Source organism: Ranitomeya imitator, chromosome 7, assembly GCF_032444005.1.
Source record: "Ranitomeya imitator isolate aRanImi1 chromosome 7, aRanImi1.pri, whole genome shotgun sequence".
Taxonomy (NCBI): Eukaryota; Metazoa; Chordata; class Amphibia; order Anura; family Dendrobatidae; genus Ranitomeya; species Ranitomeya imitator.
The window spans coordinates 32,463,550-32,481,390 of NC_091288.1; the positions used below are offsets into that span (position 1 = coordinate 32,463,550).

The following is a 17,841-nucleotide window of genomic DNA, read 5'->3' on the forward strand; positions in this document are numbered from 1 at the left end:
GTTAGAATATTGGTATCAGTGCTGGTTTGGGGTTCAATAATGATAGTGAGAATGTACAGTAGTATCAATCATTTACATTGGACTAGAGATTTTACATTATTCGTTAATTTCACGTCATATCGAAGTTATTAGCTAACAGCAAAGGCTGAATAACTAGGATTTCTTCTGGATTACCGGATGATGGATTAAAGGGGTTGTTTCATCTATCTGCAGGAATTCTTACAACTCAAAGTTTGGCACAATCGCACCAGTGATCTGAACTGTGCGCTCTGGTGCGGCAGCAAAAGGCAGAGTTGCCTCTGCAAAATTAGAGAAATACAGGTGGGGCATTTAAAGGGGTTGTCCACGCTTGGAGTTCAAGTCAGCAGTCTCTTTATGTGACTACAGACTTGTCAAGCCTCGCAGTGTGAGCGCTGTCAGGATTCTCCGGGGGCTGACAGGTATGTGACTGCAAGAATACGATTTGCATACTTGTTGTCACATGCCAACTAGTCGTGGAGGGCCTGGTGAATACAAGTGAACACAGTGAGGCCAGATACGTCTAGTCTGAATGTGTCCTGAAATATGTAAATCGCATTCTTGCAGTCATAGGAGAATCCTGACAGCGCACACTGTGCATGCTGTGAGGATTCACAAGTCTGCAGTCACTCTACCCTGCACAACCCCTTTAAGCTGACCTGATCCAGCCAACTTCAGAGCTGCACGTATATGGTGTATAGCAAACAGCTTGTGCGTTCTCCCTGCCTATAAAACAAGCCCTCTCTGAGGAGGCCGGTAACCTGGGAAACTAACCGTAAACCATAGAATTAAAATTCCCTCCTTTCTTGAGAATTGGAAGTATTTTTTTATAGGAGTTAAGTTTGCAATTTTAACCATAAGTGTCTAATGAGCGTGTGCAAAGGTCATTAGGAAGCGAAGGGGAGCAGGCTCAGCTGTGACTTTGCTTAGGGTGCTTTCACATTGCATTCAGACACCCATTCGGTGGCCCCGCCAGGGCTTACATCTGATCCACCTGGAAAATGGGATTCGGACATACCAGTATTTGCCGACAGAGCCATAGACTATACTGGTGCCAGAATCACAAAGGCGTCCTAAACTACAAAAATATTGGTACTTCTCTAGACATATACAACCAAAGCAGCAACAATTAAGTAGCTAACTCAATGAAGCTCACCAATCACAAGATCATTTAACATTTATTGATATCATATAAAAAAATCCAAGAAACCGCTCAAATATCTGAACACGAACAATTACCCCAAGTCAGAGGGGAACATCCAACCAAAGCATAGCACGTATAGATAAATCCATAAATATAAATAATATCAATGTCAGCGGGCAAGGAAAGGTAACACTTTAAAGCAGACAAAACCCCATCCTATTATATTATTTAAAACCTTTAGCACTTAATCACAACTATAGGACACCTATCATGAAAAGGTGATGCCCCCGGAAGAAGCAGAGGGCGAAACGCTCGTCGGGGTGCAGGAGGAGGACATCCAATAGACTGGCACAGCTTGGGTAAGGTGTTGGGTGGATTATCATGCGCGGACGGGCTTTTTCCAGGTTATTACCTTGGCTTTCACACTGGGACTCATCGGCTTATGGGTTTTGATATGCCGTTTGGCACTCGCTATACCTTTTCATGATAGGTGTCCTATGGTTGTGATTAAGTGCTATAGGTTTTAAATAATATAATAGGATGGGGTTTTGTCTACCTTTCCTTGCCCGCTAACATTGATATTATTTATATTTATGGATTTATCTATACGTGCTATGCTTTGGTTGGATGTTCGCCTCTGACTTGGGGTAATTGTTCGTGTTCAGATATTTGAGCGGTTTCTTGGATTTTTTTATATGATATCAATAAATGTTAAATTTTAAATGATCTTGTGATTGGTGGGCTTCATTGAGTTAGCTACTTAATTGTTGCTGCTTTGGTTGTATATACTGGTGCCAGTAGAGTGAACATGAGCTGTGCCGTGCATCATTTTTGGGTGTATACACCTAATGGAGGTGGACACTCAGACAGGGGGATTTGGAAGTAAGACCCATTGGGACCACCGAAGGGGTGCCAGAACGCAATGTGAAACCACCCTTATTCTGATTACTGGATCCTTTGTGATTAGCGGTGTATAGAAGTTATACTGGTTATTGTAATGCTGCCTCTGCTGATAAAACAACTCATGTAAACTCTTGGGAGTCTAAGTAAGCCCCAATGACAAGTGTGAAAATTGCACAATTACTAATTTTATTTTTATTTGTTTATACAGATCGTAATATGAAGAAAAAAAGCACCAAATTTTTTAAAAAAATACACGTAGCACAAAAACTTGACTTAAATAATATGTAATTTTCTGATGATCGTTTCCCTTTAATGGTAACGGACGAAAGTCATTACCCTGGTGACGGAAACCCCCACTATTACATAAAGCCCTTTGAGATATTAAAGGTGGCAGAACTCAATGACTTTGGTGGCGTGTATGGGGGCGTCCCAACCGATGTTGGTGGGAGTCAAGGATTAGGACAGTAGATCCAATGCATATGGGCATCGTACGCATAGCTTACCTGGCCTGAGTTTCAGGACAAGCTTTTGTGGAGTGATCTGTCTTACGTGATCACTGTTTTTCTGCGCTCCTTCGGTAAGGGGATTCCTCCTGTGGGTTTCTACTTTGGATATCGGAAATTCAATGTGGTTTGCAAGGCATCCTTTAGATAGCAGCACTTCAGTAGTGTCACACCGAGCTGGGACTCCCAAAGGATCTGTAAAATTCTGTAGAAGTACACGGCACAAGCAGATGTCAACAGAAAGTCTATATCTCACAAGGGGGCAGCAAGCTTGATGGTTGCAACAATCTCAGTATAGGCAACAGGTGACGTGAACAAAGGTAAACAGTGGTCAATTGCATCCAATCTGCCGACAATGCCCTCAGCAGCTCATCCATCTCACTACAACATTCTCTGTGTCACTTTGCCAGCAGCTCAGCATGCTATCACAGTACTGATCACAACTCTTCGCACAGTCCCTTGTCTTGAGAGCACTGTCCTGCTGTAACTTGTTTGGGACATTGCACACTGCACTCCGTTACCATGTATCAGTGCCTCACGCACAGGCATTTGCCTCCTCGTCATCCTTGGCATGGCATTTACCACTCAGTCTTCAGTCTACAGAATCCTCTTATGTGGCTCTTAACCTCTTTTATTGCAGGTTGACTGCCTCTTTTCCTCTTTACATGCACTTTTCACTGGATTTAAAGGGACTCTGTCACCTGAATTTGGAGGGAACAATCTTCAGCCATAGGGGCGGGGTTTTCGGGTGTTTGATTCACCCTTTCCTTACCCGCCGGCTGCATGCTGGCTGCAATATTGGATTGAAGTTCATTCTCTGTCCTCCGTACTACAAACACCCGAAAACCCCGCCCCTATGGGTGAAGATTGTTCCCTCCAAATTCAGGTGACAGAATCCCTTTAACCCGTATGCGCTCCTCTGCTATCACCATTCTCACTCTATAGCGGTACTTTCTTTTGCAGGGGAGCTTGGCTTCTCAGAACAAATGTCACTGACCACCGCTCAGACTGGAGTTTTTACATACACTACTGTGGCCCTTATAAAGGTCTGGGGTTCTGCATCTTTGTAGTGAGTGCTCCTTGGATTCTAACAGGGGCTTGAGGACTCATGATAATGCTGATACCATACGGAACCGCAGAAAATCCATGTCACCAGCAGTCCAGTGCACATTAACTCTTTAGAACAATGTTTGTAGATTGTGAGCCTTCGCGGGCAGGATCCTCTCTCCTCCTGTACCAGTTGTGACTTGTTTTGTTTAAGATTATTGTACCTGTTTTTACTATGTATACCCCTCCTCACATGTAAAGCGCCATGGAATAAATGGCGCTATAATAATAATAATGTTCAAAACCCTTGCTTAGTGATACAATTGACAACGGCAACTTCTACCTGATGACCCTACATAAGGCATTTCTTGAAACAGTTTGTACGGTAATTGTTCTTGTTATTGTTCCTCTGAGAGAGAGGATATACCATATGTTCCCCTTACATATAGATGGGTCTTTTTTGATAATAAAGGAGCGAGAAGATCAACGGTTTCACACATAATCAACCCCTTTTGTAGAGTTGAGCTAAAAGATTTGCAGAACCCTGGTCCAGCTAGATATACCGGCATGTAAAAGGCTCTGGTCAAGTGGCCATGGTCTAACGATGTGGCTGCTGGACCCAGGGTCCTACAAATCTTTTTGCCCAACTCTAGTAACAGGTCGTCTTTAAGATCTAGTGTTTCAGAAAATCCATAGCTAGAAGATCTCATAGCCAGAGACCAGACTGGTGCAGATGTCAGGTCTCTCCCATAGTAACTCTACCATTGTTGCTTATCAGGTTATTTGCTAATTTGTGACTCGGATTAGCATCTGGATCATAGAGCTTTTCAGTCTCAGTTATGATGATTTCTGGAAAGGTTTGTGCATATAGACATAGGTAACAAATATGAAAGTTATTCTGAGCTTCCACGAAAAAAAAAAAACATCCTACATTATAACTGGTTCATACCCAAAAATCCAATCCTCAGTGATCATAGGCTTTTATGTTCATATTCTATATAGCCATAGGGAATCCTAACTCTTGATATCTCATTTCCCAGCAGTACGAGGAGATGGTAAAATCCTGCATGGATGAGGTCTGGACATCTCGGGGGCACTCCTTGACTTCCGCCCAGACGATAATATTGATTCATTTTCCATTTATCTCTAAAGCAATCTCAAAGTTTAATTCTGTTGTATTAGATGAATGATGTTTTTTTTCTGAGGCAGGAAGTGAATCTCGCAGCGGGTGACCTTAAATGGCTCAACAAATTCCTCCCACTGTTTTGTCTGATGGAAGATATTCACTGTATACAAGCCGGAAAGATGCTGCAATAAAAGCTTCATGTCCGATGACCAGCAGCAATACCTGAACTGTGGGAATATTGGACAATATATCAAAATAACTGCAAATTATTTGGGCATCATCCACGTAACTGGGGCACCATTGACCCAGAAGGGAATGTGACTGTGCGCTCCTTCTCTTCCATGGTATAAAAAAAGTAGATGGCCACTTTAATTTTGAAAGAGGAATATATGCACAGGTCACTAAACCAAAGATCGGACTGGTCTGGCAGAGAATAGCTACTGTATCCATGATGTCCATATGGGCAAGGTTGGTTCGTTTTTTTAACCAGAGGAGTCATTTATACATATATTAAGCAAGTTTTACATTTGTGATTTTATGGAACCCATCATTGTTCAACTTTGATGTCACATTATACCCTTAAATTAATCCAGCTAGTGTAAAAAAAATGTAATAACAGAGAAGTGGGGGAGGAAGGGGATGCAGCTGCAGTATCTCACCCTCAGGATGTCAGTGAGACTCCATGGTGTGAGAGGGTAGAGAGATCAGCAGAGCAACTGATCAGGTTAGCTAATCTACTCAGAGAAAGGAGGGGGATGCAGCTGCAGTATGTTTCCCTCAGGATGTCAATGAGACTGCATGCTATGTGGGATGGGGGGGGGGGTAAGCAAAAAAGAGGATAGCAGATTAGCTGGGACCACAGTTTTTATATAATACCTGGAAGAGCTCATCCACTCAGCAAGCATGGAGAGGAGGGGTATGCAGCTGCAGTATCTTACCCTCAGGATGTCAGTGAGACTGCAGGCTATGAGGGGGAGAGGGATAAGTAAAGAAGGGTATATCAGATTACCTGGAATCCCAGATTTTACATATTACCTGACAAAGCCCATGTACTTTGCAATCATGGAGATTAGGGGTATGCAGCTGCAGTATCTCACACTCAGGATGTCAGTGAGACTGCAGGCTATGAGGGGGTGAGGGATAAATAAAGAAGGGTATATCAGATGAGCTGGAATCCCAGATTTTACATATTACCTGACAGAGTCCATGTACTCTGCAATCATGGAGATTAGGGGTATGCAGCTGCAGTATCTCACACTCAGGATGTCAGTGAGACTGCAGGCTATGAGGGGGAGAGGGATAAGTAAAGAAGGGTATATCAGATGAGCTGGAATCCCAGATTTTACACATTACCCGACAGAGTCCATGTACTCTGCAATCATGGAGATTAGGGGTATGCAGCTGCAGTATCTCACCCTCAGGATGTCAGTGAGACTGCATGCTATGAGAGGTGAAAGGAATCAACAAAAGAGGATATTAGCTGGGAGGTCAATGCCTACATGATACCCTAAAGAGCCCATGTACTCTGCAATCATGGAGTGGAGAGGGATGCATGCTGTAAGAGGGGAGAGGGCTCAGCAAAGAGTGACATCAGGTTAGCTTGGATCACAGTTTTTATATGATACATGGACAAGTTCAACTACTCAGCAATGACGGAGAGGAGGGGGATGCAGCTGCACAATCAGTCCCTCAGGAAGTCAATGACACTGCATGCTGTGAAGGAAAGGGAAGAATAATCAGCAGAAGCGGATATCAGATTAGCTGGAATCCCAGTTTTTACATAGCGCCTGACAGAGTCCATGCACTATGCACGCATAGAAAGGAGGGGTATGTAGCTGCAGTATCTCGCGATCAGGATGTCAATGAGAGGAATGCTGTGAGAGGTAAGAGAGATCAGCAAAGGGGGTTATCAGATTAGCTGGGATCACAGTTTTTTATATGATACTTGGAACAGTTCATCTACACTGCAATCATGGAGAGGAGGGGGATGCAGCTGCAGTATGTCTTCCTCGGGATATCAGTAAGGCTACTTTCACACTTCCATCTTTATAAAGACGTTGCAATGCGTCATTCTGTGCAAAAAGCGCAGGATGCGTTTTTTGCACATAGATTTGTATTACCGACGCATCGCAACGTATGGACACACGTTCCATACGTCGTGCACTGGATGCGACGGTAATTGGCAGACCATTATCACAAAAAACGTTCAATGTATCGTTTTTTTGTGCGACATGTCCGCCATTTTTGACCGCGCATGCGCTGCCCACGTTATGCAATATTTTGCACAACGTCCGTCGGTACGTCGGGCCGACGGAAGTGTGAAAGTAGCCTAAGCCTACATGGTGTGAGAGGTAAGAGTGATCAGCTAAGGGGGATATCAGATTAGGTGGAACCCCAGTTTCTGCATGATACCTGAGAGAGGCCATCTACGCTGCAATCATAGAGAAAGAAAATGTGTATTTCCCCAAACCAGGAAGGAAAAAGACCCCAAATCAGCAACCGCCAGATGATCATTGTGAATATATAACATGTTAAAACACATTCGGCGTACATGACGCTTATTCAGGGCTGTAGATGGCGGTTCATCCTGCTGCATCTAGGACATGTCTGCAAAAATCTAAATACCTAAGACAGCTGCAAAGAAAGCTGACAAAACACAAAGAGGCCATCCGTGCCTGGAGCATTTCATGGTAACACAGTATAAACGTACACTCCTGGTCATGCTCCGCGAGTCTACAGATTTACCTTCTGAGAGCACCATGCACAGTGTGGTCCTAGCTTCAGGCAGTCTTCACAAGTCATTGTACTTCCCAGAGAACAAGTGCCTACAGATCGGTACAGAAGAGAGGGGCATGTGGTTGGTCATAAAAATATCAGTGTCGTTCAAAACTTCAGAGAAATAAATGGAAAATGTATCAACAGTGTCACCGGGTCGATTATTCTGTTTTATGGAGCATCCCAGGGAAAACTCCTGAGGGAGCGACGCACGGCGAATGTTAGAAGCCGTAGCCCTGCATTAGATATACACACCAACATTACTATTGGTAGTATAGGGCCATTTACTTCCCCTCCCGTAAAGTCCCCAGTCCACAAAGGTCAGCACTTACAAAAAATGCAGCCCTCTTCAATCCGGGTCGGGGCCAAATTTGGTGAGACTGTACTTGAAAAATTGTGACAGTCCTGGCAAATTCGGGACAGTTGACATCCATGAGTATAACAGAGTTTTTCAGTTTTAACCCAAGTGATTTTTTTCTAATTTTCCTTTCAGTCAGTTGGGCGTATACCACAGAACTTCTCTGTAGGCGTGGCCGTGTTTTAATTGGCCAGCGTCAGAGGAGAAGAAGCAAACACCCATGAGAAGTTCTGTGGTATACGCCCAATTGGCTGAAAAATACATTCGCACCGATTTGTTGTATTAATTTAAATACATTGTGTACTGTGTGTGGCTGAGGAAGCAGAGAAAGTCTGAGTCTTGCTCACCCCGCCCACACACTATGATTGACAGGTCGGCCTTTATACAGACTGATACAGGAAAAGATGTAAACTTCTTTGTGTGATTGAGAGAAACAAGAATTACAGACTTATTTTTACATGAAAATACAAAATCAAATTCATGATACCAACACGACCCTCTCTATTAAATCCTTTTTTTTTCTGATAGGGTATCATAGGCGACCTAATAGATATGCATTCAGTTATGGGTGGGAGTTTCTAAGTAATGCCTGCAATATACTCAAAAAATTTTGGTGACTTGACTCTTCCTCAGGTCTGATGCATACATAGGTGGTATATATGGTTCCTGTAAGGATTCTACCCCTCAGCATGTCTTACAACTTAGTGATTGACAGCTCAGTCATTCAGTCTAGTGCAGGGGCGTGCTGAGATATCTGTGTCTCCATTGACAGCTCGGCCATCCAATCTGAGACTGGGAGGTGCTGAGCTTTCCTCAGGTGCTCCCTGTTCCCTTGATTACTTAGCTACTTAACTGGGCTGGCAGTCTCTGATAGCTGTCTGCTGTTGCTTCAGCTCAGTGTGGGTTGTTTTTTCTGTGTTTTGCTTGTTTATCTATCACTGTCTGACCTTGAACCATGTTCTGACCATCCGTTTGTTTTACCCCTTTGCTCAGATCCGTATGTTGACCTCGGATCATCACCTGTCTCTTTCAGCTGCAGCCAATCAGTAGGTGCTGATTGGCTGCAGTGGTTATGTGACATAACAATGTGATGTGACTATTGGGTTAAACAATGGGAGGAACGGCACTGGTTTGGGAGGTAAGTATGCAGCGTTTTCATTTTATGATGGCAGTGAAGATGATATGATGGGGTTGTGCACTAGGGGACAACCCCATTAACCTTGAGTGCTGGGCCCCCTTATGTACTGAGCCCCATAGCATCTGCTATGTCTTCAATCCTTTTAAATATGCCTGTGCTCAGACGTAAGGTTTTCCACATGCCCAGAGCTCTCATTTGTCTTTTTACACTAGACTGAGAAAAGTAAGGCACTGATTGATATGGATGAGGCGGACGCTTCGTTATGGAAAAATGTATTTACATTTTTAGATCTCGATTCCCAATTATTCACTAGCAATGATTTCTACAGCCCATACATACTCCACGGAGATTACTCAAGTATTCGGAATCTCTGTGTCCCAGTCCTGACAGTTTTATCGATGTGATGAAAATTTTCATTTTTACTTCCTCTACATGAAAAAAAATCCATATGTAAATTTAGGTTTATATTGATCTTCCCGGTTTCTGTCTCTTAAATTTCATAGTATGGACATTGGCATTTTCATATTAATACTACAGGAATATTTTTGGGTGGCTATGTGTGGCACCATATGGGTACCATATGGCGCTATTATGTAGCAACTGTATGGCACAATTATTTAATCAGTGTATTGCACAGGTAAATGACTAATTTATGGCTCTATGATTTGGGCACTGTTATTTAATCAAGCTAATACACCGTTATTTAATCACTATATGGCACTGTATGATACTAGTCAATGCCAAGGTAAGGCTCTATTTTGTGGCCACTGTTATTTAGGAATCTGTCATCAGGTTTTTGCTATGTAACCCGAGAGCAGCATAATGGAGGAGCAGAGACCCTGATTCCAGCAGTGTGTTTATTACTAGATTATGTTTTGAGGGTTCAATAAAATTAGTGTTTTACTAGCAGGAGATTATCACTACAGGACTAGGTGTCAGGTGCCTCCTGGTCCAGCAAAGCCGCAACAACGAACGGACTGGCAGCTTTGTGTCAATATACAGTGTACACAGAAAGCAGCCAATCAGTGGTGTGGGCGGGGTTATACACAGCTCAGCATTCGAGCTCTGCTAGATCTGCAGCAGAGAAAGCTGTGATTCTATCGTAAACTAAGTGATAAAGTGCTGGAATCAGGGTCTCTGTCCCTACATCATGCTGCTGTCAGATTACCTAACAACATTCCGACAGACTCCCATTAATCACTATATGGCATTAGTATACGACCAATTTTTTGGCACTATGATTGAAAAACTGTATGGCACTGGTGTATGACCAGTCTATGACTCTATTGTTTGGGTACTATTATTTAATCAGTCTGTGGCACTATTATTTGATCACTGTTTGGAACTAATATTTGACCAATTTAAGGTTCTATTATTTGGGCACTATCATTTAATCTCTGTATGGCAATATATAATCACTGTACGGCACTAGTATATGACCAATTTATGACTCTATAATTTGGGCACTATTAATTATTTACAGTACGGTACAGTTATATGACCACTTTGTAGCTCCATTATTTAGGCACTGTATCGTACCGATACTTCGTTAACCCATGGAAGTATTGTGTGAGCACTGTTTACATGTTGTGGTGACTGTATTGCAGTATTTTTTATTAGTACAAGGCAGCTTGCTTGGTTCTGTTACTTGGGGACTGTTTAGCACTCCTATTTGGGCAGTAAGCGGCACTATTATTGGGGCACACAATATATATATATATATATATATATATATACTGTATATATATATATATATATATATATATAACACTGACAATTTACCAGGGGTTTGAATGTCATCCTCATGTTAACAACTGAGTTTTCTCGCTTTCATTGCCAACTCTGTGACCGCATGTAATCCCTTACAGCAATATACAATCATTATTTACTCTTACTGTATTTTTTACAGGTTACAGCATTTTGAACTCGAGCCCCTGGGTATTATCTTACCCAAATTTGTTAAACAGTAGTTTTCAAAGACATCCCGCAATATTACCGCATTAATAATTACATAATGCTGAAAATCAGTGACAACAGAATGAAAGTTTACATGTGCAGTTTCATTGCATGATCCACTTTCTGTGACATCCTGAAACTCAATTATACAGAACAGAGGCGGTTTTTACCCACTGATTCATAGACCATCATATTTGTAAACAATCATCAAGATAGATGTAATATTGAGCAGATGTAGCAGAGCTGAATTTGTCCTTTAACTCTTCCAACTTAGTGGCCTATGTAAGAAGATAGAAAACGCATCACACTTCAGCTCCGCTACATTGTTCCTATAAGGCTATGTGCACACGTATTCTGGTCCACTGCGGATTTTTCTGCAGCGGATTTGATAAATCTGCAGGGCAAAAATGCTGCGTTTTTGCTGCAGATTTATCGCGGATTTACCGCGGTTTTTCTGCAGATTTCACTGCGGTTTTACAACTACAGTTTTCTATAGGAGCAGTTGTAAAACCGCTGCGGAATCTGCAGAAAGAATTGACATGCTGCGGAATGTAAACCGCTGCGTTTCCGCACGTTTTTTTCCGCAGCATGTGCACAGCGTTTTTGGTTTCCCATAGGTTTACATTGAACTGTAAACGCATGGGAAACTGCTGCGGATCCGCAGCAAAATCTGCATCGTGTGCACATACCCTAAAACTGCAGCATATTGCCTTAATACTTAACCTTACCTTGTACGTAAGTCTTTCCATGCAGAATTAAAGCTAAGAGCCAAATCAATTCAATCCCCATTCGCTTTTACTTCGGGCTGGATAAAGATATGGAAAAAATAAAGAAAAGAAAAAAAAATTTCAATGGTCTTATGTTGCAAAAAAAAATTCTCGAAGCATAAACTGGTTCCTAGATAACATTACATACATTCCTTGTATCAGAACATGCAAGTGCTCAAGAAAACAGGTTGAGTGAACTAAGAATGGAAGCTTGCAAAGAATGAAAGTTTCCCAAACAGGTACGAACACCTTTCAACTTGGACGGATCCACTTCCTTGTTTTCCTTATAAGGAATCCAGGTACACTACCTAAAGAAGGTGTGGACGCCCGGCCAGGTAAAAAGACATTCTCACGGTCCTAAAGTCTACATGTGCGTCGTCAACCCGCGCCTTGGCACGGTCTTAAGGCTGCAGCTCGCATTTCAATCAACACAGTCAAAACTTTGTTCCTACACTTGCAATCCGGGTCGGAATGCGGATTTTTCTTTTCTGCCAACATAGTTTCTTAAGCACTCAGATGAAGACTAAGGGTTAAAAGTGAAGATCGCATTAAGGTCTACCCAAGATGATGAAGGATATTATTATTATTATTATTATTTTTTTTTACTATATCAAGCCCTGAGCAGCAATGCACATGAATCTATTATGATTGCTTCTGTGCGTGCCAGATTTAATAAGCCAAACATGTGATGCAGATCAATTTAATTCTGGGCGAGATGGCTTTATGGCGCATGAGCCGCGGAGAATATGATGTTTATAAGCAAATACGCCAAAGAAGATTACTGGAATTTTTTTTACTGTTTTCTTTCATTTTGTGGATGTGCCAAGTGTAGATGTCGTCCTATACTGCAGATGGCATCATGCCGATTGTTAATAGGATCTGCATCTCTGTACACTGCCTGAATACACAGGGATCCGCTCGATACCAAGCACATGAAAGACTGAAAATTACCGAAACAAATAAATGATGATCCGCAGCACCTCATAGCATCACAGGGTTAACAATAGAAGCTCACGTCAAAGTCCAGGGCGACCTTCCCGGAAGACGTCCGAACATGAAATAAAAGGAAGAATAAAGGAGATATGATATTCACCAACTTGTGAAGCGCTGTCCCTACTTTCTATTTGATGTTTGAAAATTACTGAAAGTCTAAGTATCTGCATGCCTGGCAAATCTTCCTTATATTCAGGCAAATGAGTTGTATGATAATAGAGACCATGGTTCTCCTTAATGCTGGTTGCCAGCGCCTGGAGCAAGGAAAGTAAGTTGTGAACCGTTAGCTCTCCCTGAGGCCATTATTGAACCCATTAAATTAATTATACTTTGCTCTTTGCCCCATTTTTTCTTATTATATTATATTTTTTTATTCTTTTTATTCTTATATTACACTTTTTTTATATATATATATCCTATCTCCAACCCTACCATTAGCCCTAACCCTATCCAACCTATCCTTAGGTTAACCCTAACCCTATCCTTATCTCAAACTCTAACCAATTCCCCAGCCCTAGGTCTGACCCAAAGGTACCTTCACACATAATGATTTCGTTAACGATATCGTTGCAACGTCACGCTTTTTGTGACGTAGCAACGATCCCGCTAACGATCTCGTTATGTGTGACAGCGACCAATGATCAGGCCCCTGCTGGGAGATCGTTGGTCGCTGGGGAATGATCAGGACCTTTTTTAGGTCGCTGATCACCCGCTGTCATCGCTGGATCGGCGTGTGTGACGCCGATCCAGCGATGTGTTCACTTGTAACCAGGGTAAATATCGGGTTACTAAGCGCAGGGCCGCGCTTAGTAACCCGATATTTACCCTGGTTACCATTGTAAAAGTAAAAAAAAAAAAAACAGTACATACTCACATTCCGATGTCTGTCACGTCCCCCGCTGTCAGCTTCCCTGCACTGACTGTCAGCGACGGCCGTAAAGCAGAGCCCAGTGGTGACGTCACTGCTGTGCTCTGCTTTACGGCCGGCGCTGACACAGTCAATGCGGGAAGCTGACGGCGGGGGACGTGACAGACACTGGAATGTGATTATGTAGTGTTTTTTTTTTTACTTTTACAATGGTAACCAGGGTAAATATCGGGTTACTAAGCGCGGCCCTGCACTTAGTAACCCGATATTTACCCTGGTTACAAGTGAACACATCGCTGGATCGGCGTCGCACACGCCGATCCAGCGATGACAGCGGGTGATCAGCGACCAAAAAAAGGTCCTGATCATTCCCCAGCGACCAACGATCTCCCAGCAGGGGCCTGATCATTGGTCGCTGTCACACATAACGAGATCATTAGCGGGATCGTTGCTACGTCACAAAAAGCGTGCACTTAGTAACCCGATATTTACCCTGGTTACCCGGGGACTTCGGCATCGTTGAAGACAGTTTCAACGATGCCAAAGTCGTTCCCCTGATCGTTGGTCGGAGAGAGCTTTCTGTGTGACAGCTCCCCAGCGAGCACACAACGACTTACCAACGATCACGGCCAGGTCGTATCGCTGGTCGTGATCGTTGGTAAGTCGTTTAGTGTAACGGTACCTCAATCCTTGGGCCTAACTAGCCGTAAGCCTAACCCTAGCTGGGATAAAGTGTAAAAAAAAGTAAAAGCAGCTCTGAAGACAGCAGTGAAGAAGATTTAATCCTGTCTTCATTAGCTGCTCATCATCCGTCATCTTGGTAAATTCTCATACAGAGTGCAGCAACTAATGCAAACTCGCGACGACTGATGCACTCCGCATAAGCAGCTCTGGGCAGCCACTTCAAAAAGAAGAGCAGCTTGCTGGCATCATTAATTTGACAGTGGGTGTTCAAAATGTTGTACCCCATAGACATTGGCGCATGGGGCAATTGCCCTTTTAACTCCACCCATACTAAGCCCCTGCCTTTATGTGAAAACAGTTGCAAATGCAAACCGAAGATTACGGTTTATTGATCGACGCGTTTCAAAGTTTCAAACTCATTGATCAGGACAAACCAAAGCCTCCTGGTTTGTCCTGATGAAGACGTTTGAAACTTTGAAGCGCATTGACCAATAAACTGCAATCTTGGGTTCTTGTCTCCTCATCATCTTTCCTACAACAGCACAGTTTTAACCCATTTGTTTCCAGTTTCTCGCAATTCCAATACCAGGGGTCTGCAGCAGCCTAAGCCTTTTCAGCGGTTGTGGATACACAAGCCGACCAGGTGAGCACGATGGATATCGTATTCCCCACTTATTATTAGGATAAGACTTTTTTGTGCTTTTATCCTTCCCGTTTTCCATTTCAATATTATATTGACAGTGCCATTATCGGGGCAGGACAAGGGTTACTGCTATCAGGACCCTGATAAACAAGGGGCATAAATTTATCTGTGGACTGCCACATGGCCGCTATCCACAAAATGTGAAATTTTACTGATAAAATGATTTGTTTGATTTGATGAGTAAGGGTGGGCAAACGTGGTTCCCAACATGGTGCCCTTTATTTCATTTATCTGTAAATGCATAAGCCTTAAAGTGGACCTGTCACCTGGTCAAAATTGGCCACTTCTTACTTTTATGTTACTCATTTTTTATTTAGTGATAATTTTTATGACCTTTATCAAGGAGTGATGGCTCACAGGATCCTCTGGGGCGTGTCTTTAGACTATTCTGCATAAGTAACTCTGCAAGCCACACCCTCTTTCAAAGACCATTAAAATTAGCACTAAATAAATATTCCTATGTCTGGAACCATACAGCGGATTTAGAAGAAAAAAATCTCAGGAGAGCAGTAGGAATAAAATAGGAGCAAAATTGAACACTTTTACCCTCTTCAAAGCAGCTTTGTCCCCACGTTTGAAAGTATAAACCGTTTCCGATAATAAATAGATCTATAAGACCTGATGACCAGGTGTGTTTACTTTGTGAAATCATAGAAGGATAGCTGTAAAATCCTTTTATAGCTGGATTCATAAAATATTCATTTTAACATGTGAATTACCCATCTATTCTGATGTGGATGTTCAAAGTAAGTACCCCAGCTCCATCAGCTCTAAGATATCAAGTTAACAAATGTTTGCAGTTTGTATTATATATATTGTATATATATATTGCTTTGATATTCCTCTCTTAACCTCTTTCTGACATTCGGACGGGATAGTACGTCCGAGGTCAGATACCGCGCTTTGATGCAGGGCTCCGGTGGTGAGCCCGCATCAAAGCCGGGAGATGTCAGCTGTTTTGAACAGCTGACATGTGCCCGCAATAGCGGCGGGTGAAATAACGATTCACCCGCTGCTATTAACTAGTTAAATGCCGCTGTCAAACACTGTCAAACATCACCCCAGCGATCTAAGGTGTGTGTGTGGTTTTGGAACTCCTATCTATTGAATTAAATAGAGCTAAGCTGCAATACCAGACACAAACCGTAGGCAGGTGTGGTGCCGTTTTTGAAAAGAAGCAAAAGTAATCCTGGACAACTCCTTTAAGGGGAATCTGTCAGCAGGTTTTTTTGCAATCTAGTCCAAGAGCAGCAGGATGTAGGCAAAGAGAAGCTGATTCCAACAATGTATCACTTAGTTTATTGGGTGCAGCCATTCTGACACAATCAGAGTTTTTAGATTTAGAGGTACAGCAGAGCTGAGGAAGCAAGCCCCGCCCACACCAGGCTCTGTATATACAATGTCCATAAAAAGTGAGCTGCTCATCACAGGAGGGGCGTGTTGGACTAGCATGCAGGCGCTGCTGTGTCCAGCAGTGATAACCTCCTGGTGCTAAAAGAATCAGTGTAAGAGCTTGATAACTGAGACATCCCTGAAATTTGTGTTTTAACCCCTACAGCATGCTGTCTTGAGATTACATAAAAATCTGCTGACGGATTATCTTTAGCTTGATTTATTATTTGAACTCTTTTACAGTCCATCTTCCAGTTTTACGGCATTACTCTCCCTGATTTTACCCTATTATTTTATACCTTCTGTCAACCCTCAGAACGTTTTTCTCCATTCTGATGTCTATTCCGTAAGACAGATGGGAGAAAGAAACTAGACGTAACTTCGATGAGCCCGTTTAGACAAGTGCGTTCTCACTTGAGATGACCGTCCATTTTTGGCAGCTGATAAACAGTAAACTATCTGAGATGAAACAGACTGTCACGTTGTGAAACCTTTCAGACTGATCGCAATGATATAAAGATGAAAGGCTAATGGTTTTCCTGAGCATATGGGATGAGATTCAGTTACCTTTCACTGAGCGAAACCTTGCTAGAAAGTCACCTCTACCGCACAGTGCGAGAAAATAAGGAACATTGCAGATTATTTCATAACATTTTTTATCTTCACGTTCTTTCTCTAAGATGTGGATCATTTGATTTAGTTATTTTGTTTTTACAAATATATTGTTAGCAAATAAAGTGTAAAGCATGGCACCGGGAGAGAGAAGTAATCTGAGAGCAAGTTACATTTGGAAGTACATATGTTAATGGAAATCATCACTTTTTTTCTTTTTAGCCCATGATAAAATTCTAATTAATTCCAATAAGAAAGATAAAAGCTGCATAAAGCCTGAAATAGCAACAACCTGAGTCTCAAATGAGTCTCTGGCAGGTACATTTTCTAATGGAAATTAACACTTTTTCCCTATGATGTTATTATGGAATTATACTGAGCAGCTAATCTGAAAAATCTGAGCTGCAGTGAAAAGCATGGAGTAACAGAGCAACAAACTGAGTCTCTAATCAAACCAGGGGCATTTTAGACAAAAGACTCATGGTTGCAATCTGGATCGGCATTGTATGGATTATCATGTGGCACCAATAGAATTTGATATGCCCCTACAGTTCTATATCAATATGCCCTATAAGAGCTTGTCTAAACCGTACAGAGGGGTCTCAGCTTGGCACTACCAGCTATGAGCCAACACAAAGAGCTGCCCTATAAGAAGCACTCATTGTACCCCTCCCACCAGTCAAGTATTGAAGACTTATCCCCCAAACACATATATTGAGTTTTAGGAAAATACTGATGTAATTATAGATTGCCTCTTTGATCCACTAGTTTTTCTTCTGTGCTTTGCTGAACTCAAATTTAAAAATTAATAAGTTATACATGGTTATATTATTTTTAGATTTATTTTTTTGCTT

At 42.2% G+C, this 17,841-nt stretch overlaps 1 protein-coding gene and 1 long non-coding RNA gene across 2 annotated transcripts in view; one reads left to right on the forward strand and one right to left on the reverse strand.

Annotated features, from left to right (window-relative positions):
• ITGB6 (integrin subunit beta 6) overlaps window positions 1-11,998 on the reverse strand; it is a 56,461-nt gene extending 44,463 nt beyond the window's left edge. Inside the window, exons 1-4 of the mRNA XM_069733027.1 lie at window positions 11,884-11,998; window positions 11,697-11,773; window positions 7,487-7,566; window positions 2,569-2,773 (exon numbers count right to left, since the gene is read on the reverse strand). Coding sequence (XP_069589128.1) covers window positions 2,569-2,773; window positions 7,487-7,566; window positions 11,697-11,757 — 346 coding nt within the window. The 5' untranslated portion in view covers window positions 11,758-11,773; window positions 11,884-11,998. The remainder of the gene's footprint in view (window positions 1-2,568; window positions 2,774-7,486; window positions 7,567-11,696; window positions 11,774-11,883) is intronic.
• Window positions 11,999-12,283: 285 nt separating this feature from the next.
• LOC138645836 (uncharacterized) lies at window positions 12,284-16,804 on the forward strand. The gene is made up of 3 exons (XR_011314774.1): window positions 12,284-12,996; window positions 14,848-14,923; window positions 16,692-16,804. It is a non-coding gene; the product is annotated as an uncharacterized lncRNA (long non-coding RNA).
• Window positions 16,805-17,841: the final 1,037 nt, after the last annotated feature.